Raw genomic sequence first — 26,097 nt, forward strand, 5'->3', positions numbered from 1 at the left:
AAATAATCTTCAGATCAAAGTTTTAGATGTAGAAAGCCAAATTTTAGAAACTTTTTAAAGAAAATAATAAACAATGTGCTTATGTCATCAGAAGAGGCAAGGAGTGAAGACACAAATAAAAAAGAACAAAACACAGGAATGAACTGATAAAATTGGCTATATTAGAATTTAAAACTTCTTTATGACAAGTACCATAAACAGGATTAACATGAAAATCACATGAGATGTTTCTGTACTTCTCCCCAGGTATGAAATATTCCTTTTAAAAGATGAAATCTTGGACAAAAGATGTTCAGATTAAATTGTGAGAGCACCGACAGGGGAAGGACACATTCCCAACAGTAAGCCCCGACCAGCATTATGTGAAGTGTTGCTGAGTCAAAGAGGAATATAATTACTATGAAATAAGCACAGGGCCTCCCATGTTAGATATGCTTTTCCTTTTCAGCTACTTATAGCTGAATTATTTCCCAAAGAAGAAGCCACTATTGGGTCAGTGTGTGAAAGAATAGCATGACCCATAGACAAACACTGGATTTCAAGCCCAAGCTCTATTCTTTAGCTCCGTGATGTGGTGAACCGCCCCCACGGCTTCCACTCCAAGTCCCTGAGCCCAGGCATCTCCAGCTATCACAGGGCAATACTTCCTGTCCTCTATATGTTTCATCACCATGAATGTCAAATAAGACGACAGGAGAAGGAAGGAATAAATAGTAAAAGCATAATAAAATACACAAGAAAATGAAAGCTAGTATTTAATTACACAAACCACAGAAAAAACGAACCATAACTAGGACCTGACTATGTAAGAAAAGAGGCTTCCACTGGGAAGCTGCTTTCACCTCCTCAGTAATGTGAGGAGGAGGGCTCTCACCTGTCGCAATGTCTTACCATAAGCAAGGATCTCAGCAACATTATCTGAATCCGCCTGGTTCCCAAGTCCCTAAAAGATACAGCATACTAGCATTATCTCATTAATAGTAATTAACATTCACATTACTTTATCTACTTATTATTCACTGATTTTAAAACTCTACTCATATTGGCTAAATAGATTTTAATAATAGCTAAGTCATGGCTCCCTTTATACTCTAAGTTTAATATAAATTAAAGAGCTATATGTAAAAAAATAAAATTCAAACAAAAATATTAAAGTTATTGGCTCTCAAAGGAAACAGACCTATGCATGTAATGACATGAAAATTAAATCATATGAATATATAACAAAACAACACAAAAAGATACTATACGTTGGGAAATATATTTACTGTAAATATAATTAATTGACTAATACATTTAAGAGGTAAAACCAGATGATTCAAAAAACAATTAACAAGTGGAAAATGGGTTATCTAATTAACAGTCAAAGAAATATAAATCAGCCGAGGCCGGTCTGGCTCAGTGGATAGAGCGTCGGCCTGCGGACTGAAAGGTCCCGGGTTCGATTCCAGTCAAGGGCATGTACCTGGGTTGCGGGCACATCCCCGGTGGGGGATGTGCAGGAGGCGGCTGATCGATGTTTCTCTCTCATCGATGTTTCTGACTATCTCTCTCCCTTCCTCTCTGTAAAAAAATCAATAAATTAAAACAAAAGAAAAAAAGAAATATAAATCAAATAAGACTATTATTTCCTTACTAAAGTAGCAAAAAACACAAAAATATTCACAAACTAAAGCTTTAGCATGTTTTAAAATCAAATCTATAAAGTGAGGTGACCAAGACATAGGATCTTTAAAATCACTTTCAGTTTTAGAATTGTAGGAATAAGTCAACATTCCTGCTATATTGATTTTAATTATTGAATTTTTACAGAAAACTTGAAGCTTTACCCTAAATATCCATGTATATAGACAATATCCAGGCTAAATAAACCTTCCACCTGGTCCATAAAAGACACAGAAAATTAGAGAATTTATGATATGCTGAAAACTGATTCTAAAAGCACACAATGCTGATTCAATTGCTTAGCAATCTAGCACCATAAACATACTACTTTCCACAGAACTTTTAGTACTAGTGATTAAAGAAACAATACAACACTTTCTAGATTTCTTTAAAATGAAATTAAACCAAGATTAAGTTGAAATTTATAGTTGGAAAACCGCATATGCATACCCTAGTTGACTGACGTCCAAAGTATGAGTGGATGTTCCAAAAACTGGTACCTTCCCCATAATGAACATCATGATTTCTGACCTCTGATAATCTGGTAAGTTACTTCCAAAGAACCCTATAAAAATATTAAGATAAATTTTACAAATTGAAATTTTTCCATATAGTAAAAAAATATTTTAAACCAAATCTTTCAATATGTGGTAAACAATGTCTTTAAACACTAATGATATTAAAATTTCATTTAATCAAAATCATTTAATCATAGACAATACAAGATTTATATAATGGACTAATAAGTCTTTTGCATATAGTAACAGTGGCAAATCGTCATCAATTTGAGTTGGAGTTTTAGAAAAAGGAAAATAAAAAACACCTTTTGTTAGTATTTCTAATGAACTCTTGTTCATATGCTGTGAGCCTACTTCCTTATTCTAGTAAGGAAGTCAATAATGAGGACACAGGTAAAGAGGTCAATAATTAGGTCACTGCCTTGGTTTCCTGGGATTGTTAAATGTTTTAGAATGTCATAATAGGCCAAGATACAGTTTAACTCTGTGAGTTAATTCGAAACACATAATTCAGCTGATATTAAAAAACAGTAACTTGTTTGTCATTTTTCTCATGAACTCTTGGGTTTGGTGGATATTTTAAGCTTACCTGCTCTAGGATTTGAAGGTTTACTTCCTGGTCATAAAATACTTACAAGATTTAATTAACACTTACTCAAACTTCAAACTTTTTGTTTCTTTGAAAGCTCAGAACAGATATCAAATCATGGCTATTTTTGTTCAGATCTTAAAATGTACAATAAAATCATTACAGAGACCTTCTGACTTGTCATCAACCCCTATTATCTATAAATATAAAACCCTAATATGCAAATAGACTGAACAGGGGAATAATCAAACAATCAGTTGCTATGATGTGTGCTGATCCACCAGGGGGTGTGCACAGAACAAGACGGGTGTCAGCAGCAGGCGGCAGAGCGCGGAACATGGCAGGCATCGGCCATGGCGGGATGGTGGAAGAGGTAAGCGGGGACACCAGACCAAGGTGGGGCACTGGTTGCTGTCATCAGGGCGAGCCTCTGGTGGTTACTGAAAACTCTTTGCTGTCATGCACTGCGGTCCTGCTGGGTGCTTGCACCTGCTGCTGGTGCCAGAGCCGCTGCTCACAACTGCTGGCCCCGATCGTTTGACGCCCTCAGCGGTTGCGGCAGCTGCCGGCTCTGATCACCCCTCAGGGCTTCTCCACCTCCTCCTGCTCCTGAGGGGTGATCAGGGCCAGCAGCTGCCTCTTGATGGCCCTGCTTCTGGCGCCAGCCCCAATCACTTAACGCCGTCAGCGGGTGCGAGTCGGGGCAGCGCCATCAGTGTGTGGGAGCAGGGCTGCAGGCAGACAGGGGCTGGGGCGGTGGGGGGGACCTGCAGAGGGAGGGGCCGGGCGGGGGCACGTAAGATGGGCCGAGACCCACCCCTGTGCCCACAGCAGCCTTGTGCGCAGCCCACAGTTCCTTTCAAGGTGCACGAATTCGTGCACTGGGCCCCTAGTTGGAGTTAGTAATAATCCACTTACACAAACTCAAGTTGTTCTACTCATGATTTTGAATGGACATGAGTTAAAAACCATTTCCCATTATCACATACTTCAGCAATAAAAAATCTCATGATCGTAATATTACTCAATCTGCATAAAATGTATTATTCTAGCTAACACTTAAGGAACACATATTTCTGGGGAAATAAACTCCTTTGTATTTGGACCTCACAACAACCTTATGAGACTAGTTACTATTATTAGCCTCAGTTTCGTCTAGTGGACGTGAAGACAAGAGAGGTTAAGAACTCATACAAGAAACTACACAGCTAATATTAACGTTAGCCTAAGACGAGGCCAATGCCATTATCACTCTCTCCTTCCTCCTTATAAGGTACTTTTAACGCTTCAGGAACCCAATTAGAAATGTTTCCACTCACCCTACCAAACTGGACACTGACTTTCTGTTCCCAGGGAGCCTGTCGTTACCACCGGGACATAAAGTCTCTAGCATGACCACTGTGAGGAGAGCCCTGAAGGTGACTCCTTCTCTGTACCCCCTGCTTGTACTGGAACTGCTGCATAACAACACCAATGACCCCAGAAACACCGCAGGGAGCTAGGTTTGGTAATTTTAAAAGAAAGAACGTGGCCAGCAGCCTCCGAACTTCCAGTGCTGAAGCTACAGCAGCGTGACCCGCGGCCCACAGCCAGGAATGTGCACCTCACCTGCCACCTGCCAGGGCACCGAGAACTTCAACAAGGAAACCAGAGTGTGGTTTACATAGAAATCGTACTTTCTGTGCTGCACTGCATTTATTCTGTCATGTTTTAATTTTCACATTTTATTTCGGAATGTGTTATGTCACAGAAATATTGCTCGAATCTGTTGTATATACGTTTATAATAAAATACTTGAGAAACTATAAATTAAACATTCTAAAGTAAAACGGTAACACTGAATTAACTAGAAGTTGCAAAAGCAATTTACATTGACTTTGTGAAAACAAGATGAGCTGATCTGATAGACCATCTTAAAGTATCACTGCGAACCCGTAAACAATGCCAGTCAATCCCGGAGCCACAGTAAGAGCGAAGGTCACCGCACACCGACACCAGCTGCTCCCGCAGAGCTTCTCCCTGCTGCCTCCCAGGGGCGTCTGGGAAGGGAGAGGGCCTCACCTATCGTTTGGATGATGGCGTTCTGCACAATCTTCTCGTCGTTGTCTTTGGAGGCCGAGTTTAAGCTGACGCTGCCCATCGATCCCCCGTGGACATCATTCGCTTCGAATTCCACACTGAGACGCAGGTGCTTCAGCAGCGTGTTGAAGACCTCCAGCACCGTGGGTCCTGCAGGGGTCACGGAAGTGAGCAGACCACCTTCCCAGTGTGCACGCAAAGCCAGCTCCCAAATCCCTCCAGAGGTCTCTGGATATGTTCTAAGTAACTGAATATACTCACTGATTTATGAACTAACCAGTTCATTAAAAAAGTAAACGAGACATATCTAAAGGCCTAGTTATTCCAACAAACATTAACTGGCACCTCTAAGCAGCTCACAATTTGAATCACTGTCTAACCCACACAAAATGTGTATATATTTATAAAGATTCCTCAAAACTTTCTACCTATCTAATCTTGTCTATTCAAAATAATGTGTATGGGGACATCTAACTTGATTGTTGGGTCAGAATCCATAGAATTATGATATTATACCTCGTTGTAGCATAGGAAATTTATTTTGCATCTGTTGCAGCTGAAGAAGGAAGAATTTGCCTCAATTACTAGACAGACAGCCACATTGAATCACTTTTTGGGATGTACAGAGCCCAGCACATGGTGCCCCACACATAACTTCCCAATGATATAATCTGCTTCCATCTCTTTGAGGTAAGTTACAAGATAAGCAGTGAGAAGGCAAATCAAAAGGCCTACTCTTATTCAACAGTGAATGAATGTGAGAATTTATCAGTAGAGTATTTCCACTTTGATTTTGAACCAAAAAAATATAACCAGATTTTCCTCCTAATGCCACTAATTTTATTAAAGACCCTTCCATTCTTCTAACCATGTACACGTAAAAATATCACCATCTGTCCCGTCCCTTTTCGTTATAGTCAGCTATGAAATCCTGTTGACTTGACATTCCTATCGCTGCCATCGACATCAAGTCCCCTCCCTCATGCCTACCATGATGACAACCCGTTATTTCTAATGTCCTGCATTTTGCAGCCAGATGAATTATCCTAAAACACTCATCTGTCAAAGATTATAGTAACTCTTTAATGAGTGTCAATCAACTGCAAAGCTGTATCTGTGATCTGGCCACAACCTGAACTTGAAAGCCACCACACCTTGTAGCCAAACAGGCTGCATAATATTTGCTCCTGCCAATCCATTTTCCCTCACTTCTCTGACCCTGATTTTCTTACATGTGATCCAATTCTACCTTTCATTACAGTACTAGGTAGAGTTGTTGAACTCCAAGTAAACTATAAGTTTCTTTTATCTGTATCCTCCCAAATCTTTATAATATAATTGGCATCCAAAAATCTTTATTAGAAAAAAGGAGGAAGGGAAGGAGAGATTGATTTGAGGGAAAAATACTTAGTTAATTGTACACTAAGGAAGTCTGAGAATAATCATGTGAACTAAAAATTTCAAGAAAAATTACAGCACATTTAAAAAGATTAGAAATATTTTCAGAGGGTTTTGCATACACTGCGCTATCGACTGAAACGTTCTGAAATAGATTAAGGCAGAAGTGGTTTCTTTGTTTCTGTTTTTCTGCTAGCACTCACCTATGGAACCTTTGGCAGCAATGGCGACAGCCTCTAACAGAACCTGAATAATACCTGCTCGAACCCGTGGAGAATCTTTTTTACGAGCATCAAGGTGCCCTAGTATCTCCTGGATCACATGGTGAGAATACTGAGCCTGAAAGAAAAAAAAACAGCCCAAAGACATATGAACAGTTACATGCATCCCAGCAGAATTCATAACAAGACCACGTGACACTTAGACGTCCACTTACAGGAGCCAGTACTTATGTCATAGACCAATATGTCGCCATTAAAAATCATCCTTTTTAAGAATAAATAGGGATACTGGAAAATATTTATGATACCCTGAGTGAAAAAGTAAGTTGCAAAATATTATGTTTAATAAAATTCTATCTGGATTTTTAAAAGTATAAAAGACTAGAATTATATATACCCAAATATTAAAGCTGGCCATTCCTGGCAGGAGAATTCATGAGAAATTTTTATTCTTTATATTTTTCTGTAATTTCATAAAGAACACTTACATACTCTTACAATTTGATAAGAGAACAAAATGTTGTTAAAAGACAGACAGACATGACATTTATAGTACCTCTCTCCTATTCAAACTAGATAAATACTACTTTTTATTGTGAACACGAATAATGCTAAACAAAGCTTTCATCTAATCATGAGCCATTATCAAAATGAAAATCTTATCAATGTGTACCTGATGAAATTTAAATCAAGAAGATATGAAATTTGCAATTTACAACAGACATTTTACCAATATACATAAATTTGATCAATAACTGTAATTGACATTGGGATGCAAGTCTAAGAAAGTGTTAAGTCTTGTTCTTGTAAACAGCACACCTGGGATATAAATCCTGGTATGACCATTAGTAAAGTTGTGTTTCTTACAACCTTATCTCCTTTGAATTAATGACTTTTATGTTAAAAACATACACGGTGTAAAAATTGACCTAAAATCCCACTTATATTGAGAGCTAACTGGTCTGCTCTGGTTTGGAGGGAAGGCAAAGGGTCCTCTGCAGTAGACAGGAGTGTCCCAGCACAGCTTCTACAAAGACTAGGAGGTAACACAGGCACTACTGCAGAATAGATACTCAATAAATGGTCGTTGTTATCAGCTACACACTGCGGTCACAAATATCAATTCCAATACTAGTTTATCAGTGAAATATAAGTGCACATTGTATTAAATAAATGCACAATAACAGCACTATCATATAATCATTTTTCTTTTTGTTACATATCTTTCCATCCTGGCAAAGAAAAACAATTACGTAGTAAATAAAAATAAATGAGACAACTAAATTAAGAATATGTTTTATATCTTATAGCAGCAATTTTCGACCTTTTTCATCTCATGGCACACATAAACTAATTACTAAAATTCTGTAGCACACCAAAAAATAAGTTTTGCCACTCTGACTAAAAAGTAAAAAGGTATCATTCTGATTCATTCACACTGAAAGGCTATTGTTATGTTGTCTGTTGTAGTTCTTTAAAATTTGGCAATCTAAGGGAAAAGAGGTTGGTGCATCTGACGAAATAGTCAGGTACTGCATGTTTTAACAATTCTGTGGAACACCAGTGTGCCGTGGTACACTGGTTGAAAATCACTGTCCTACAGTGTTCTATCTCTCTGAAAAAATGTTTATCAACACAGAACCAAAATTACTTACCTGAATGGAATACATTATAATTTTAAAGCAGTGAACTGCAAATTCATTGGGATCCCACAGTTTGTGATGATCTAAATGCCTGAAATTAACAAGAAAATTACTTTAATAATTCCTTTTTTATTAAACTTATTTTCCTTTAGAATCCTTGACAACATGCAAATCTTTGCAATCAAAAATTATCTAAAATAAAGTCAATGTTCTAATTCCAGATACATGATATATATTACTCCCAAATGCCAAATTCTTTCATAAAACACCAACAATAAAAGGCTAGAATATATGTAAGACTTTTATATGAGCTGGCAAGAAAGAAAAGTTACTCATTCCAAACTCTACAAAAAGGAAGGAATCTGGAGAGTTGAGTATACACTGAAGCCACCCTATTTTCTGCCTCTGTTCACGCATCTCAACCTGCGAAGACCTACTGCTCCAGGTTAGCCTACCTCCAAAGAAACACCCTCAACATCCCCAAATCAACTTGAATTCTGTTTTAACCCACTAGAGCACTTTTTGGCCTTTTCTCATAACCTATATATTATATTTCATTATAGTGCATGTCAATTAGCCATCAAGTTTGTTAAGGACCAGGACAGTTTTATTCAGGTATATAGTCCCCAAAATACCTGATACCTTACTTGCAGAGGACTTTCAATATTTAATTATCTAAACAGCTAATACATAATTAACGATTTCATTAACATGAATTAATCAACCATCACAGAATCGGGTTTTAAGTCCATCAAGCTCTACATGGAATATAGCCCACTTCCATGTTATTCAAGTACAGTTAATTGGGTAATTTCTACCTTCCAGGCTAGCTCTATAGATTTTTAAGGCTTTACATTGTACTTTTTGGTAAAAAAAAAGAATACTTAATAAAAATATTAAGATAGAAGCTAGAATTCTTAAATCAGCATGTCTAGACATTAAAAAATAAATCTGCCTTTAGTTATATTTGAAATCATTTTGATTATTTCTTGGTATATTTTTTATAAGAGTCCTTAAATGGTAATTTTGGAAGGGGGAGGCAGGTGGTGAAAATCGCAGATCCTTTTGAAAATCTAATGAGTCTCTGATTTTTAATATAATTTTGTGGTTTACATATTTTTATAACTATGATCCCAAGTATTTCCCCTAAGTAAAGACTTCTCGATGTTACTTCTAGACTGCTTTACATATTCCATAAACACATTCTTACAATCAGGAAGAGAAAAGAACAAGGCAAACGATTAAGAAAAGAAAGACCTGCAAAAATGTGCAGCAATGACACAGATTAGCAGTAGCTCTGTCATCTGAAGAGTGAGGTGAACCCAGCGCCTTGACAGGGCTTGAAAGACGGTGTATATGTGGAGAACCTCAAAGCTCACAAACATGTTTTGCCAGAGGGAGAATACAAATTCCGATCAGAGATTCACTCTTCCTGCTCTGACTCAGTCACTGTGGCAAGAAGAAATTTCCTCAGAGCACAGGGTGTGCCCTAGTGCAGTCCAGCCACAGCAGAAAGCAAGCAAGGAAACAAGCCAGTCAATAAGAGGACCTGACCTCAGAGGTCAACAAAACGAAATACCTGATGCTTGGACGCTGTTAAGTTTTAATGTTTACCGTGGGTATGCATTTCCAGGTCTGTGGGCAGAAATTCAAGATAAAATGATGCACTTGGCAGCAAGCATATGACTGCACTTCACTTTTAAGGAGAAAAAGCTGGGGAAGCTTTTGGACCAACTCAAACATGTGGTATGTGACTAAATCCTGCACTTTTCCCACAATGCTCCACTGTTCCATTAGTAACCCCCTCATACAAGAAATGGTACTGTCCTCTGTAAGTACGTTAACACAGAATACAGCACAGTCACAAATAACCAGGAAAATACCAACTACTTACGCAAAAACTGGTCTAACAGCATTATTCATATTCCCAAAAGTCGCTCGACCCAGCAGCTCTCTGAGACAGTTTTCGGCCAGCACAGCGGGATTCTCCTCTTTGTCAGCTGCAGAGGGAGAAGAAGGAGGGCCTATGCGACTGGAAGAAAAGAGAAATAATAAACACAAATGTAAGAATTCTAACACTGGTCTAAAATTCAACAGAACAGATTTTACTTCTCAGAAATGGCAAAATGACACTTTCTTTTTATCCCCAAATATCTTAAAGAATGAGTAAGGAATAAACACAGTTTAACCTTTTTATTGAGAAAATTATAAAGTAAATAGCTGCTACTATCATTATTATTATTTTGGTTATTTCTAACTCCATGAAAAGCATGCTGGATCTCTAAAGAATAACAAAAGTGTAGCTCTAATTTCTATTTCTTACACTTGCAACTTTAAGTAATAGTAATTCAAGTAACACTTTGGATGGTCACTAATAAGCTGCAAATAAAGTATAAAATTATTCTAAAACAAATACAACTTCAAGTGTGTGAGTGAAAATCTGTGATCACAAAAGACAAATAATCTTTAAGAAAGGGCAGATATTTACCAGTAAACTCTCTCAGGTTTACAGACCACTTTTACATGATACTAAAGACAAAACTTTCTTAGCCTAGCGAGCAAGCACACATACATTCACACAAAGGTAACGCAGCCCCAGCCCTAATGCCCTTATTCAATACCTGTCGACCTCTTCTATCTTCTGCATGTTAAACAGCAAGGATGGAACAATTTTATCCATATGCTGGGGTTCCCAAATGGTAGCCCGAAGTTCATCATTAACTGTTTTGCGAACCACGCCTTGAATACCCCTGATTCCAGCAATTCGAATTCTATAAAAAAGAAAATTGAATCATGAAAAAAAGTAATTTAAACAAGTCTGCTTGTTTAGCTAAGAGAGTGAATCCCCCCAAAATATTGTTATCTCAAGTCAATAAAATGAAAATAACACAAGGCTAAGAAATTAAAATCTCAGAAATCTAAAATGGACAAAGAGATGAGGCAGCTCCAAAAGAGGCTTCCTTTCAGTCCTATCTTTTAAAAGTCAGCATTTAAAGTGTAAAAGGACCGTAAAATACAGTAATATCTAGTCTACATATAATTTCAGTAAGAGAATCAATCAAAAGCATTAGGTTTCCTAAGAGGATGATAATACTTTAAAGCAATGAGCTAGATTCTCTCCCTTTCTTGCCTACAGGTCTCAGAAGCTGAGCAAACAGGATTTCACTCTCTGAGCACCTGAGTGCTTCCTTAGGCTTTTCTCATGCTTCCTCTGGAGAGGCTCTTCCCGCCCTGAGCCCTTCTGGATGGAAGACTGCAGGACCAGGCTGGTTCCTTTCCAGGTCTGACAAATGAGAACTATCAGCAGGGAGTGCAGACAACCTCAGCCATATGTATACGTCCCTATATACCTGTGTGTACTGACATTTACATTATCATGTGCTTCTGTGACTTAAAATTCATCCCTCAATGAGACAATGCAGCCCACCCTCCCATCCCGATCCACAACCCCAACTTCCTCAAGCTCTTCCTCTTTCTTACATATATAAAAACATCCATAGGTTCAAGAGTAAGAAGTGACTAGAAAATAGCATGGTAGCCTATTTGCCCTAAAACATGTTCCCTCTGGCCAAATCTGCTTACTTTCTTTTTCACTACAACCAAACTATCCACCACTGAAGGTCTATTCAACTTATCCAGCACTGTCTTCCAACACCTACGAGAAGGGTTAGAGAATGGCAGCTATGGGACGAGGGTGGCACTGCTTTCCAAACCCCTGGGGAAAAGACACAGGCCTTCAGGGGGAGCAGATGGAGAATGGGAGCTGGCAGTAACACAATGCTGAACAGGTGAGAAGTGAACTGGGAGACTCAGAGACAAAGTTGTGTCTATTCATGCTGCTCCCTACGACATAAAGGGTGAGAGACTCTATGGCTATCACAAGTGGGCAAGCCTGACGTTACTACACGGTGTCTGCTTTATGCACCTGCTGCTACTCCTTGGGTGATGACAAGGTGGAGCAAACAAGATGACACAAGAATGGTGGCTGGTGCCTCGTGACACAGTAGCCTGAAGAGCACAGCAGAGTGTGCTGCCCCTGTCGGGGGCAGGTGGGACTACCTATAGCTATTACAGCTACCCAGCTGGCATCCAATTCAGGTCTAGTATCTGGTCTAACCAATATATTCTAGTCATGACCTCAAAGAAATTTTATAGTTTCCTTATCAGTAAACAAGACCAACTGTCTTACCTAAAGCATAGGAATGTTTGAATGAATTAAGGTTTGAATAAATTAATTCATATAAAGTGCTCAGTCAATAAAGGGTTAAACAAATTGGCCCAGAGTAAGCACTCAATAAGTGTTAGTTAAGCACTGTGATGATAATGATTATTTCTACCACAGCTGAAGGTTGCTCAGGAAATTAGAGTTTAAGACTGTGATGCATGACTTTACATCATCAGGAGCAGTAGGAACTGCTCCTGCAAGACAAATATTTTAAGAAAATCTTAACCATTATCAGACCCATTCCCCATTTCCCACCGCAGAGGCCCTGAGTTCTATCTGGTTGGGTTTTGCTAAATTAAAGGGACTGGTAATAAGTATCGCAGCTAAAACCTAAAGAGGAATACAAATATCCCTGAAGAAAACCAAAAGAGCTTTGACTTAAGGCAGAGCAGGAAAACTCTAGCCAGCTAAGTACGGCAAAGCATTTTATTTACTCATTTGTTTTTCAGGGACTGCAAATGAAATGTTGTCATTTTGGAATTTCAATTATCACAAAATACTAGAAAAACATCCAGTCAGAAAAAAGTACTACAAGGCCTCTCACTTGTGTATAGAAAATGTCAAGCTTCTTTTTGTAAACATTAATGAAAATTGTTACATGAAAATGTTCAAAAGACAAGATCTTTCAGTAGGGGGCGCTACATACTTAAAAATAAGATAATGTAATAAAATTCTGAATTTCTTAAATGCATCCTTTCATTAATTTTATGGATCTCATCAACACTTTTCACCTACACTGGTTTATATGTGAAACTCACCTCAACCAAAATTTAAGAAATGTCTATGTGCAGTTTATTAATCCTTATAATACTAAACCGAAAAAAAAAAAAAAAAACACGACATTCTGGATCATTTCTGTATTTTAAAAGAAAGCAAAATTGTTATAATCTTTAAAAAATTGCCATTTTCTTTAGCTAATTTTTATACTTTTTTGCCCCATTAACATTTTAATGTAAGCCCCTGAAAACAGGGAACAGTTTTAGAAAACATTTTTAACGTCCTTTAGGGATAAAAAAAGATATTTTAGTGGGGACTGGGAGACATAGAAAATTAATTATTACAAGATAGTTACAGTTATCTTTACATTTCTAAGGTTTTACCCTCATAATAAAGGAAGAACATCAGGAGTCTAAATGGCCTTGAGGAAAAATTATACTAACAGCATCTCAGACAGAAACAAATCTATCTGAAATCTCTCAGCTTCTTTCTCCCAAGTTAAAATAACTTTTATACTTGCTTTTGCTTGTGTGAACCAACACTGCAGGTTACACACTAAAAGCTAGTTAGCTGTATTTCTGCACATTCCCTTACTTACTTTGAAAGAAAAGTAAATTACAAAGCATGCTAAATCTTGCTAAACTGGCCCCACATAACTATGAATTCAGGTTAGTTTCTTTCTTTCTAGTGTATTATGGAAAAGCTCAAATTACTTTATTTACCAGGGTAATTTTTATTTTTAATTCTTAACTTTCAGCCTATGTATAGGCTGTGTTTGGAGATAAGTATTTGATTCCAGATTATTACTAGTTTGTATTTAGGAAAAATGTTTAAAAATGCTCAAATTAGTTGTTATGAGAACCTGAGATTGACAATGACTGGTAACACACCATTCAATCAATGCATTCATTCAAAAGGCACTTACTGAGAACCTACTATGCGCCCGGCACAATTCAAAGTGTTAGTGATACAGCAGTTCTCAAAATAAAGCTGTGGCCCTCCTGGAGTTCAGAGTCCAAAGAAGAGCAGAAGACAGAGTAACTGAGATGGGATGGGAGGGTTAATATTTAACAAATAAAAGGTGGCCAGGGCAGGACTCTCATGGTAAGGTGACATTCGCAGAAATGTGAACAAAGTGAGGTAAGCAGGGTGCCTGGGAGTTATTCTACAGAGACCGCTCAGTCCAAAGGCCTGGGAAAAGTGTGCCTGGTGTGTTCCAGAAGTGGCTGGGTTAGAGTATAAGGGGGAAGAAAGACAGGATGACAGGCTCTGACACCGGGGGTTACAGGAGTAAAGACTGAACTTTACTTGCGATGAGCTAAGAAACCATGCTCAAGTTTGCTACTTCAGTCAGTTCTAGCAGTAAGAAGTTGTACTTCAGGAACAAAGCATGTATTCTCATGTTTCCTTTAGTAATTATTATGTAATATATAAGCATGGTACTCACTAATAAATCGTGCTATGCCTTTAAATTATAAAGTTAAACAATACATACTCCGTTCGTACATCTGGATCACTATGGCAGGAATGACACATGGCACTGAAGCGAGATACAAAGAAGTCATAACGTCTGTGATAGGATGGCGTGTCTTCTTCAATATTTGCAAATTTGACAAACTAAAGAAAATAAACAATATAAATACGTTACCACCTTTTTTAAAGTGGACCAAAGACATTTATTTTCATTTATTACTTGTTACATTAACAAGCAATGTCTAAATAAGAAGCACTTATCACAAATACCACATACATATACAAAAAGAATTTTTGAACAAAGAACTTTAGAAAATCAAGGCTATAGCATTATGTATATTATTATAACCTGCTAATCCCGTTCCTTCTGAGTGAATGAGCTGACTCTCTAGAACAGGGGAGAACAGGGGTGGGGAACGTCCAGCCCTTGGGCTGCAGAAGGCCCACAAAATCATTTGTTCTGGCCCTGCCAAGGCATCAGGGGTGAGTTAATGAAAAGTCTGACCCCATATAGCAGGCTAGTTTTTAAGTGGATAATTCTGTATGGCCCGTGAATGATGTTATAAACATCCAAATGGCCTTTGGCAAGAAAAGGTTCCCACCCCTGCAGGTCTAGAAGGAAAGGCTTTGCTCTGAAGCTCGCCTACATTTCCTGGGAGCTGGCTTCAGTGCTGCCCTCTCAGGCCCAACCTAAGGAATTTTCTTAATTGTGAGTAGGAAATCTTTCTGGACAGCTTTCTATACACAACACATGAGTGAATAACCTTTATACAACTATTGGACAAGGAAAAGGAGGACATAAACTGAAAGAAACATAAACTCAGTAGAGGAGAAAAATACTGAGATGGGTGGAATTCATTCTACCTCCTTTCTAAATATTAAAAAAAAAAAAAAAAGGAAATATCCATGTCTAGAAAATGTTAAATACCTACATGAATCATAGGCCTGGCCCTAAGAGTCCTTAATATGCACCATCGCTTCTCATTAGCTTCCTTATTCATTTGAGGATTTTTTAATTCTGGACACTAAATAGCCCACAGCAATAAACTACTGATTTACTTGCAACTTTAAATGTATATGTAAACACCTGCCAGGCTCCAGACTGCTGGCTATAAAGAGCTACATCCAAAAGGATTATTCAACCAAGTTTACTGATACTTTCTGAGAAACAAAACTGAAAGAGCATAGGTAAATTTTAAAGAATGAAATTGTGATACCAAAAATATTCTAAATTAATTCAGCCAGAGCTGTCATCCCTTTTAAATTATACTCTTAGATGATTCACATTACCTAGAAAAAAGACACAAATAATACACTTGCTTGAGATTGAACTGAAGTTCATTACCTTCTGTATCATACACTGAGCTAGGTGTTTTCACAGGTTCTTTTTAATTACTCCAATGACACTGAAAAGAATGTGTCGTTTATCCCCATTTTACAGATCAGAACACTGAAATTCAGAGGTGAAATCATTTGCCCACAGTGACATAGTAAATACTGAAACTGGCATTACAGTCCTGGAGTTGTACTCCACTTTTCAAGATTCCCACACTGCACACTAACCATATGAATAATTTTGGAAAATATTAAACCAAATATTTATCCTTTTCATAAAAATAAACCTTAAATGACATGAGAAATGCTTTAAAAACATATAAAAAACATACACACACAAGTCTATACACAATATGTTCCTCATTTTCTAATATGTATTTTAAGAATAAATATAAAGGATTACTCCTGAATACTGGAATTACAGGTGTCTTTAATTTGTTCACTCTTTTACATTTTCTAAGAATTGTCCAGCCTGGCTGGCATGGCTCAGTGGTTGAACGTCGACCTATGAACCAGGAGGTCATGGTTTGATTCCTGGTCAAGGACATGCCCAGGTTTCGGCTTGATCCCCAATGTGGGGCATGTTTCTATCTCTCTCTCCCATCACTCCCTCATCTCTGAAATCAATAAAAATGTTTTGTTTTTTTTAAAAAGAATTTTCCAAATTTGCTACAATAAGTTTACATTACTTTTAAAATTAGAAAAATTTAATCAGAAATAAAAATTTGGCCACTAAAATGTTAAAAGTTCTACAAAAACTTTTAGGAGGAGGGAAACTTTATCCTCTTTTAATCTACTAGAGCCCCAAATAATGGTGTGGTCTGTGTGATCATTCCAGAAGCAGCCCCTGTTGCCCCTGGGCATAACGAGTGGGTTGAAAGCAGCAGCTCCCTCCAGGGGAAGGCACAAGCCCATCTCCTTACTGACTTCATGGAGAAGCCTTCTCATTCCTGCAGCTCTGGGAGCTCCCTAACCAACTCCAAACCCATATGCTCTGCGCTACAATACACTTCTCAGATGGAGGGTGAAGGAAAATGAGGCACAGTACAGTGCAGAGATTATGAACAGACTGTTAGATGGCTCTAGATTTGGAACCTGGATTTGCTAACATAATGTGTGACCTGTGAAATGGAATATTTAACTTACACAGTTGAGAGGTTCAAATAAGAAGCAAACAAAAGTTAGCAAAATGCCTTGCACATAGTATATACTCAACAAAAAAATAATCCCTAGTTTTCAATTAAAAATTGGAGAATTAGATTATGTTTCAAAAGGTACAATAAAAGACAGCAGCAATGAAATTCCCGACACTGAATCCCAGCTATACACAGCATTACTTCAATGGGTCTTTGGACAAGTTTTTTGCTTCAATTCGTCTATTAGTTGATAAAAGCCTGGATGGGAACATATAGATTGGCTGAATGCCTGAAAGCTTCCTCAGAGATGAAGGTGGAACTGAAAGACTGAACATCCTAGCTAATAAAAGAGTAATATGCAAATTAACCATCACTCCAACACAAAAGATGGCGGTGCCCAGTCCTCTCAGCCCCACTGGAGTCCTCCAGTCCCGGGGGCGGCCGCTGAGAGCAGGGCCGTTGCTGCAGTGACCTGGGAGTGGCCAAGCAGACCCTGCAGACAGCAGAGAACCATGGGGAGTGGGCCTAAGCCATCAGTAGGACATTCCCTGAGGGCTCCTGGATTGGAGAGGGTATAGGTTGGGCTGAGGCACCGCCCCCATACCGCCTGCACAAATTTCATGCACCACGCCTCTAGTTATGTAATAAAACTAAAGACAAGAAAGATTATCCCTATATTTTATTTTCCTTTTCAGATATGCCTTCCCCAACCCCACATATGCTTAACAAGCTCTGGTTTAGGATAGAAGAAAATGAGTGTGGTGAGCAGCAATAATTCAGAAGTCATGTGAGAAAGCCTGGGGAAACACTCCCTTTCTTTGATGGCCAACTCATCTTCTGTTTCCTCACGATGGGCTGATATCACAGATTTCGCAAGGAGCAACAGCAAAACTAGAGACAAAGGGATCTCATCGTCTGCATCTGTACTGGTGCCAAATGCCCTGACCAGAGCCTGTGCCTTTCTACGGTGAAGATGTTCTCAGAGAGATTAATTCTGAATATGCTGATTAAATTTAAAATCAGTTAAGCCAACGGTTTTACTCACAGAGTTTGTTCCAAGAACTTGAAGCTTTGGTTCCCCTGATTCCAGCAGCTTTGCTACCATATGAAGGAAGCTTTCTACAAATGGCTTGATGCTTTGAGAATGGCAAGCCATGAGAAGCTGGTCCAATGCCTCCATAGCAATTAAGACATACCTACGCGTAAGAGAGAAACAATGTCAAAGCCTTTCTAGCTGTCTTAAATCTAAGTGCTTTTCACTGGAAAACTAAAAATGAGTTTATTCAAATGCACAAAACACAGCAGGGCAAATTCAGTAGTTTCTAGGGGAAATCTTCCTTTTCACAGCACTGATGGCCTTAGGTTATGAAACAGCCCTCATGCTGAGGGACAGGAAAACCAGCCGGCACGCCTGCATTTCCTCCTTCTGACCAGAACTCTGCCACAGCTTCTTTAACAGGACCTTTGCGTAGATCTGTCTCTGCAAACAGGACATTTTGTTTTCCAGATTTTAAACCATATTTCTTTGTAACCATAAATATCATAAGCAATGTGCCTAAATTTCCAACATAATCTATTTATATTTGTAAACGTGAATATATAAAACATCAGCAACAACAGTTAAGGAAATGTCCCATAAATGTTACTTTACAATTCATTGAATTTTAAAGATTCTACTAAAAATTAAAATTCAGACTTTAGTAAACTTTGCTTCAACAATCAACTATAAAACTATTGTATGAAGACACCCAAAATGTTCTACGTGGTAACAATGTGGAATTGGAGAAAGCCAATAATCACTTGGGGAATAGAGTACCCTAAAAACCAGGATCACAGAATGACAATATGGGAAAGTAGTTACTCCAATGATCCAGGTTATCACTGTTCACGCCCAGAGAATGGATTAAGGTGGTAGAACTTACTTATAGGTAGCTGGACACCACGCACCATTTCAAATCAGCATGCTTTCAACTTCTGAACCTTAGTACCCAAGCCTACCACAGTTCTCTCATTACTCTTCTGACAGGTAAAACTGAAACTGCGTTACACAAATCAGTTGGTTAACAGAATCTTTCTCTGTTTTCAATTTAGACACTGGTTTTTAAATTACTGTATCAGACTAACAGAGAAAGGAGTCAATTTCTACTATTACCATTAAAAAGTCTCAGAAATTGATGGACGCTTCAGCTAAAGGCGACTCCGTTAACTAACATGAGTTTATTTTTAAAATCTGAGCACCAGGAAAGTAATAAAAGCTGCAGCATCTATATGGTATTACATATTTCCTAGTGTGGTATTACAGTGTCTTATCATCTACCTATCACTTTTGCCTGACTAGACGGCAAAATAACTTAAAGGATGATGTAATCTGGGGAGAATTTTCCAAGACACAATATTAGCAGCAATGAGTTTCCTTACCCAGAACGATGTCTGACAACATCCCTGCTCAACCTTTCTGCCAGGTAAGAACCAATTCGATCCAGTTTCTCTGGAGCAGATACTGCATAAAATGTCAATTTTTCCATATCAGCTTTAACAAGGCCATCCTAAAAATAATAACAAGTTAAACAGGTTATCTATGTTTTCATGCTTATTTTATTTTTTTTTATTTCTAAGTATTGCTTGCTGCATATTTCCCCTTTCTGGATTGGTGACTAAGCCATATTTATGCTGAACCTTTCTGGACATAGCCTTCTCAATGCTAATATTCACCATTTTAGATACACAGAATTTAAAGAAGTTAAAGAAATGCCCCATTTAGACAAAGCATTGAAATATACCTTCATAAGCAATGAATTACTCTAACACATCATCATTTAACATGGCTGCATCTCATCCACTTTTTTTTTACCACTTACTAATTTTAATGAGGAATAATTTATATACAATAATCTGCACCCATGTATATATCATTTGAAATATGACAGCTGTATACATCCACGGAACCCTCAGTAACAAACAACATATAGGGTATTCCCATCATTTGCAAAAAGATGCTTCATGACCTTCCCTCTCCGCTGACCACTGCCCTGCTTTTCTCACCATGAATCAGCATGTATGTTCCTCCCACATGTTCTTGTAGGTCATGGCACTTACCCTTACACTCATCTCTACTATCATGCTTTGTCACATCAGTTTTTCAATCTTAAACAAATGCTAATCAGGAGCTAACTTGTGATGGACACCAGGAATCAACGTGAGCAAAGAATTGTGTTAATTCATTTAATCCTCATAAGTTCCTTATGAAATAAGTACTATTTATCATTTCTACTGCACAATGAGACACTGATCACACTGCTACTAATTTTAAGAAATGGGTGGTTATCTGCCCCTCACTAGAGAGCTCTTTAAAGGCAGGGACTATGACTGAAGCCCTCCATGCCTGGGCACCTACCATCTGATCCATTTTGGATAGAGAAGATTTTTTTGTTTTGTTTAATAAGTTAAAATTAAGAAAGGTGGTCAACTGAGCTATGCATGCAAGGTTCATGTAAACCTTCTTTAATTTTCCTCTACAAATTGCTATTTAAGTAAATCTTATCTAAATCCTTGGTAAATATTCTTTCTGTAATCATTCTCTAAGTTACCTGTCATCATTCCCATGGTCAAGTTTTCAAAGCTCCCTCACCACCCACAAGTGAAAGTGCATAAAGTAGACAGCCTGCCTGTCAATCCCATTCCTCTAGATCTGGCCTCTACCTCATCTTTAGTAATCATTTGTCTCAGACGACTGAGAGAAATGATCTGAATATTCAGTCCATTAAATAACACTTCTGGAATTTCAAATCAGAAATTGTGCTCAACATGATTACCACCCAACACTCTACAATTTGAAGGTTCTTGATCCCAAATGTACCTCTCTCTTGCTTTCCCAGGCCTTTTCTCTCACATGGCAATAAAGAGACTAACCTCGACTTCTCCAGATGGTGTATATCCGTCAGAGCTCAGAAAGTCTCATTTCTCGGAGAATGCTTCCCAGAGATTCCAACCCACTGATACCACCCCTGCTTTATGGGAAACAATACCACCTGCTTCACGTAACATTTTCACTTGCTGATTTATGCACTGTGATTTAATATTCAGTCTGTTTTGCTCTAAACCAATGGATGGAAAGCTCCTTAAAGGCAGGAACCACATCTTAGGGTTTTTTATATGCCACATATTATGCAGAATATCTGGCAGCCCATGGCATTTAACCAATTAGCCTCCTCTAAACAGCTGGATGTTTACATTAGATTTGACTAAAAATGAGATATAGCTTGAGATATATAAATTGTTAAGATGGCCAAAAGGTTTCTATAGTTGGCTACATTTTAAAATAAAGCAAATTCTGGAAATCAAACACGTTAACAATTTTTATTCATGTCCATTAACACAAGACTAAAGAAGTCTTGGAAAATTTAAACTAAACCCAGGTGCCTTGAAACCAGTAATCTTCCACAGTAAAGTGACTTTTATAAAAAATTTACAAGAATTTCAGTAAAAGGAGGACAAACTCTGCCCGGAGGGTTCTTACTTTACATCTCAATTCTCTTCTAAAAACTGTGTGGCCAACTCTATTTATTCTTTGAATCTTCGCTTCATTTCCTTCAGGCCTTTCTTCTCCCAAACCCAAATCAGATGCCATTCCAGCCCCTCCCGCACACCTCCTGCGCTTCCTCCCTCTTTCCCGCCACACTGTAATTGCCCATTCACTTGTCTAGGAGTGTGGTGAGCGCAGAGAGCCATGTCTGTGTTCACAGTTATAGTCTTAGCATTTCATACAAGTACTCTGGCACCAGTTCATAAAATTTTGATGAGTATTACTTAAATTCAGGAACTATAGAGACAAAGAACATCACCTATCCACTATTCCAAATTCATGCCTAATCTATGAGAAGGATCTGAAAATTAGACAAGCAAGCATAGGTCATTTTAAAGCAAAAGAAGGAGAAGTATAAAATAGTAGTGTGCATGGTGAGATTCACGAGTAAAAGTAGGAAAATGAAATTAGGGACCCCTGAGGGGGGTCAGCAGAGGAAGGATGGGCCAGCAAAGAGAAGGATATGCAGATGTAGATCAAATTACTTTCGGGTCTTCAGGGAATATGTTGTCCACCAGGCGTTTGTAGCGAGGACGCAAAGCAGAACAGCAGCAACACACTCCTGTTCAAAAGAGAATAAAAGCACAAAGTACAGGGGTTATTCATATTGTAAATGGACTCAGAAACTAAGCTTCTGCATTTTAATGGGTTATTTAAAATGAAGGGGGGAAGTTTAAAATGCCACAAACAAAAAAAAAAGTACGCAGATTCAATTACTGATTAAGAAATGAAAAGGTTAAATTTCTTCTTCCCTCCCCAAAGACACCAGGTCAAGATGAATATACTAATGAGTTATTTCAAAGTTCCAGACCAAATTGTTTTGGGGCATGAGTGTAAATGTACACACACATGCACACACCTGCCAACTTCATCCTATAAAGCAACAACATAATTTGTATCTCCTTTACCTCTTCTCAGATCTCATCTCATACTACTCTTCGCATCCCCTACACTCCAGAATCCCCCACCCCCCACCACCCCTGCCTGACCAATCCACTCAGCTCCAGCCACAGTGGTCTTAAAATGACAGTTCACTCCTAGTAGTGCTGGTGAAAACAGTGAATACTTGTATCTACGCAATGATCATATAAGGAACTACCAATAGATGGGAAAACAAGCTCAAGGTAAGTCCAAGAATTTTTTTAAAATCCTCACAGGCTGCTGTACATATTCTCAGTTGTTGATGTCTTGGAAAGAGCAATGGGTATGGATCCAGAAGTCCTGGGCTCATTCCAATTCTTTAACTCAAGTTCCTACATGGCCCCGGTTATGGCACATCCGCTCTCTGGAAGAACTATGTAAGTGAGAAGGATCAGTTTTCTTGTTCTGCAAACTAATAACTTCACAGGAATATTGGTCTTGAACCATTATAAATTTATTCTCATAATTGATGAAACTGGGGTATATGTGTCGCTGTATAAGTGGGCATTTGTATGTATTTAAAAACCAAAGTATGGGACGAGAGAACACTTGAGCAGCAAGTTAAAAGAACTCGGATCTAAGCAGACATCTGCTCCTCTCTTATCAAGTAACGTTATGCAAGAGACTTGTCCAGATCTCTCTTTGCTCATGAAGTGTGCATCATTCCCGTATGCAGTCAATACCCAACGTCAACCGAGTGCCCAGCACAGGCCAAACAAGTAAGACTGGTCCAGATTTGCAGTAGAGTGAAGCCATGAAAAGAAATGATGAAAGCAGGACAGTTAAGATGCATACAGCATCTTTAGGAATCACAAAACATACATGCACAAATTTACACACATAAATAATGCATACGTTATTTAACATACTCGCAAACTAGTGAGGTATTATAATTGCAGCAGAACTGACCACATAACTCACTCAACAGCAGTGGCTGGGTGAGAACCCAATGCTAACTCTACAAGCCCAGGCTCTCTCCACAACACAGTAGATATTAGTGGTCAAATCAATCAACTGCCCAATATGTCATTTGCACCTACTGGGTGGTATCATGCTAGATGCCAAAGATACAAGGAAGTATGAAAGACACAAGCTCCTTGCCCCTGAGGAGTTTATAATCTGCTATTAAAAAAAAAAAAAACAGTGAATAACTCAGTAGTCTATACTTAGGCTGGTAATATAAAATGCTATCCATTGTTTAGGATGCTTTTTACTTTAAGAGAAGAAAAAACTGCCGAAACCGGTTTGGCTCAGTGGATAGAGCGTCGGCCTGCGGACTGAAAGGTCCCAGGTTCGATTCCGGTCAAGGGCATGTACCTGGGTTGCGGGCGCATCCCCAGTGGGGAGTGTGCAGGAGGCAGCTGGTCGATGTTTCTCTCTCATCGATGTTTCTAACTCTCTATCTCTCTCTCCTTTCCTCTCTGTAAAAACTCAATAAAATATATTTAAAAAAAAAAACAACAAATGCCAAAGAATCCATTAGGGGGATTTTTTTTTTTCACATTAACTAACACCAAAAACATCTGCACTCTTTTTAGAGTCCAAAATCAAAACACAGGTCTGAGTATTACCAAGAAAATCAAGGGTAACAGCCAAATAAGCAAGTCAGGTTTCTGTGTTCATTGTATGTAACACAAATATACTTCAGATAAATGTCAACGCACTGAAAGAACTTAAAACCAAACTTACTGCATGGCACTGAGCATTAGCCCAGGTACTGCTACAACGAAAGGAGCTTATAGTCTGGTAAGAAAATGAAAAGACACTTTGCGAACACTAATGTGAGGCCAAACAGTAAATTCAAATTGCTGTCATAGCAAAGGGGCTAAAACAGGTCTCAGGGCTCCCAGTTTCCCATCAGGATGGTAGCTACATTATGCTCAGTAGTTAAGGATTCTTAATACACTATGAAATGTCAGTCACACTGACACTTTCTGATATTCTATATTGCGCTTAGTTTAAAGAGGCCTCAAAAAATCTGAACTTGGGATACACACATTATCCAGTTCCTACTTTCAGAAATCTTAGGTCTACTGAGGGAGACAGCTGAATAAAAAGTCAAAATGCCAAATAGGCAGCATGGGGTTACAGGGCATGGGCCCTGGAGACAGACAGACAGACAGACCTGGGGTGGGCGGGTTACTTTCTCTTCTCGTGCATTTCCACAATAGTTACATAGGTATAACCATGCATTTTTCATATTTATTGGGAAATTAAATACAATTATATGTGACGTTCTTATGAAGGGTGTAACATACAGTAAGCAGTCAATAAAAGGCTAGCTATTGGTGGTAGTGCAGTAAGAGAAGCCTAACAGGTATTCGAGGCCCTTGAGACAGTATTCCCAACAATGGCAAAACCTTTGCTGTAAAGCAACCACCTAAAACTCAACCAATTTCACAGGTGATTCACAGAAGCTTCCAGAACGTCAGCACAGGGGGTGTGCAGTGCTAGCCTAGGCACCTACCACGTTATTCATCTGCTGCGCTCATTCTCGCTGGGTGGTCACTCCCCTCTGGTGAATGAGGAGAGAGGCTCAGGGGCACCATCTGTCCCATCACAGTTGGCAAGGAGAGGAGCTGGGAGTCCAGCCTCTCTGATGACTTCAAGGGGTCATTGCCACACGACATTCAAGTACTGAACAACTTCTAAATCCCTTTAAACATCTGAGCATTCCGCATTCCATGCCCAATGAACAGGCTGCAGGAATGTGCCTAACAGATGAGGAATGCACTTCTGCGCAAGAAAATAAAGATCACATCAAGTTTCCCCACAGGACCCCACACAAACAAACAAAAACATCTTCTTGACCACTTAGCATAACTGAAAAACTACCAACTACAGAGAAATAAAACCAGGTTTAAAACAGCCATTTACTTGAGTTTCTATAAAACGAGACCATATTGAAGATAAAGTTATAATGACTATGACAATAATCACAAAAGAAATAACTATCAACTATACTTAAAATAAGAGAATGCTGGACATATAAGCATCACAAGCAGAACGACAAGGAAATCACTGGACCTACTCAGGCACAGGAATGCGGTGGACTCCCTGGTTGGAGTCAGCTCGTAAGGCTTTTCGAGGTCGGCCGCAGGGACCTGGACGTAGTCTCTCATGCTGTCGGAGGTGGCTTTCCAGCCGATCTTCCTGCCCCAGGTCCTTCCCCCTACTGCACAGGCAGCGCCTAGCTCACTTTACTTGTACTTGATTAGCAGAGGGCACCAGCGTAATGGAGCTCATCGGCTTGTTACTGACATCAAATGTAAAGCTATCGAGAACCTGATAATATCCTTATCAAATTCTGCTGGCGGGGCCCAACAGCGTCAACAGGATCTCATGCAAGCATTCGTACTGCTAGTTGAAGAAAAGGAGATTTTCATAAAGTTCAAATAAGAAAATAGAAGTACTTAAAACTGTTTTCCTTAAAGCATTCCTTTAATTCCTCCTTTTCTTACTTCTGACCTCTTCCCAATATTCTCTTTTCCAAGGAAAAAACCGGGCTAAGCACATCACCAAAAGCCTGAAGCAACTGGCAAGTCTGAGCAACATGAATTCTTCCTTTACATTTAATCCCAGCATATAAAGAAGG

The 26,097-nt window shown here is 38.7% G+C and overlaps 1 protein-coding gene across 17 annotated transcripts in view; it reads right to left on the reverse strand.

Moving 5' to 3' along the window:
* EFR3A (EFR3 homolog A) overlaps nt 1–26,097 on the reverse strand; it is a 69,781-nt gene that overhangs the window by 29,055 nt on the left and 14,629 nt on the right. For 11 of the 17 annotated variants that reach the window (XR_004972386.1, XR_004972388.1, XR_004972392.1 and 8 more), the window contains exons 1-12: nt 25,534–25,686; nt 22,067–22,143; nt 19,418–19,545; nt 18,045–18,195; nt 14,551–14,672; nt 10,735–10,884; nt 10,008–10,145; nt 8,126–8,204; nt 6,453–6,588; nt 4,834–5,001; nt 2,116–2,230; nt 892–943 (exon numbers count right to left, since the gene is read on the reverse strand). Coding sequence is in view for 5 of the 17 variants with exons in the window: in XM_036337632.1 (XP_036193525.1) it covers nt 892–943; nt 2,116–2,230; nt 4,834–5,001; nt 6,453–6,588; nt 8,126–8,204; nt 10,008–10,145; nt 10,735–10,884; nt 14,551–14,672; nt 18,045–18,195; nt 19,418–19,545; nt 22,067–22,143; nt 25,534–25,624 (1,407 nt within the window). In the remaining 12 variants the exon portion in view is untranslated. Of the gene's footprint in view, nt 1–891; nt 944–2,115; nt 2,231–4,833; nt 5,002–6,452; nt 6,589–8,125; nt 8,205–10,007; nt 10,146–10,734; nt 10,885–14,550; nt 14,673–18,044; nt 18,196–19,417; nt 19,546–22,066; nt 22,144–25,533; nt 25,687–26,097 lie in introns of those variants that run through there. The other 6 variants (XR_004972396.1, XM_036337632.1, XM_036337635.1 and 3 more) reach the window with 3 other exon arrangements.

The sequence above is a fragment of the Myotis myotis genome, unplaced genomic scaffold (assembly GCF_014108235.1).
Source record: "Myotis myotis isolate mMyoMyo1 unplaced genomic scaffold, mMyoMyo1.p scaffold_m19_p_16, whole genome shotgun sequence".
NCBI lineage: Eukaryota > Metazoa > Chordata > Mammalia > Chiroptera > Vespertilionidae > Myotis > Myotis myotis.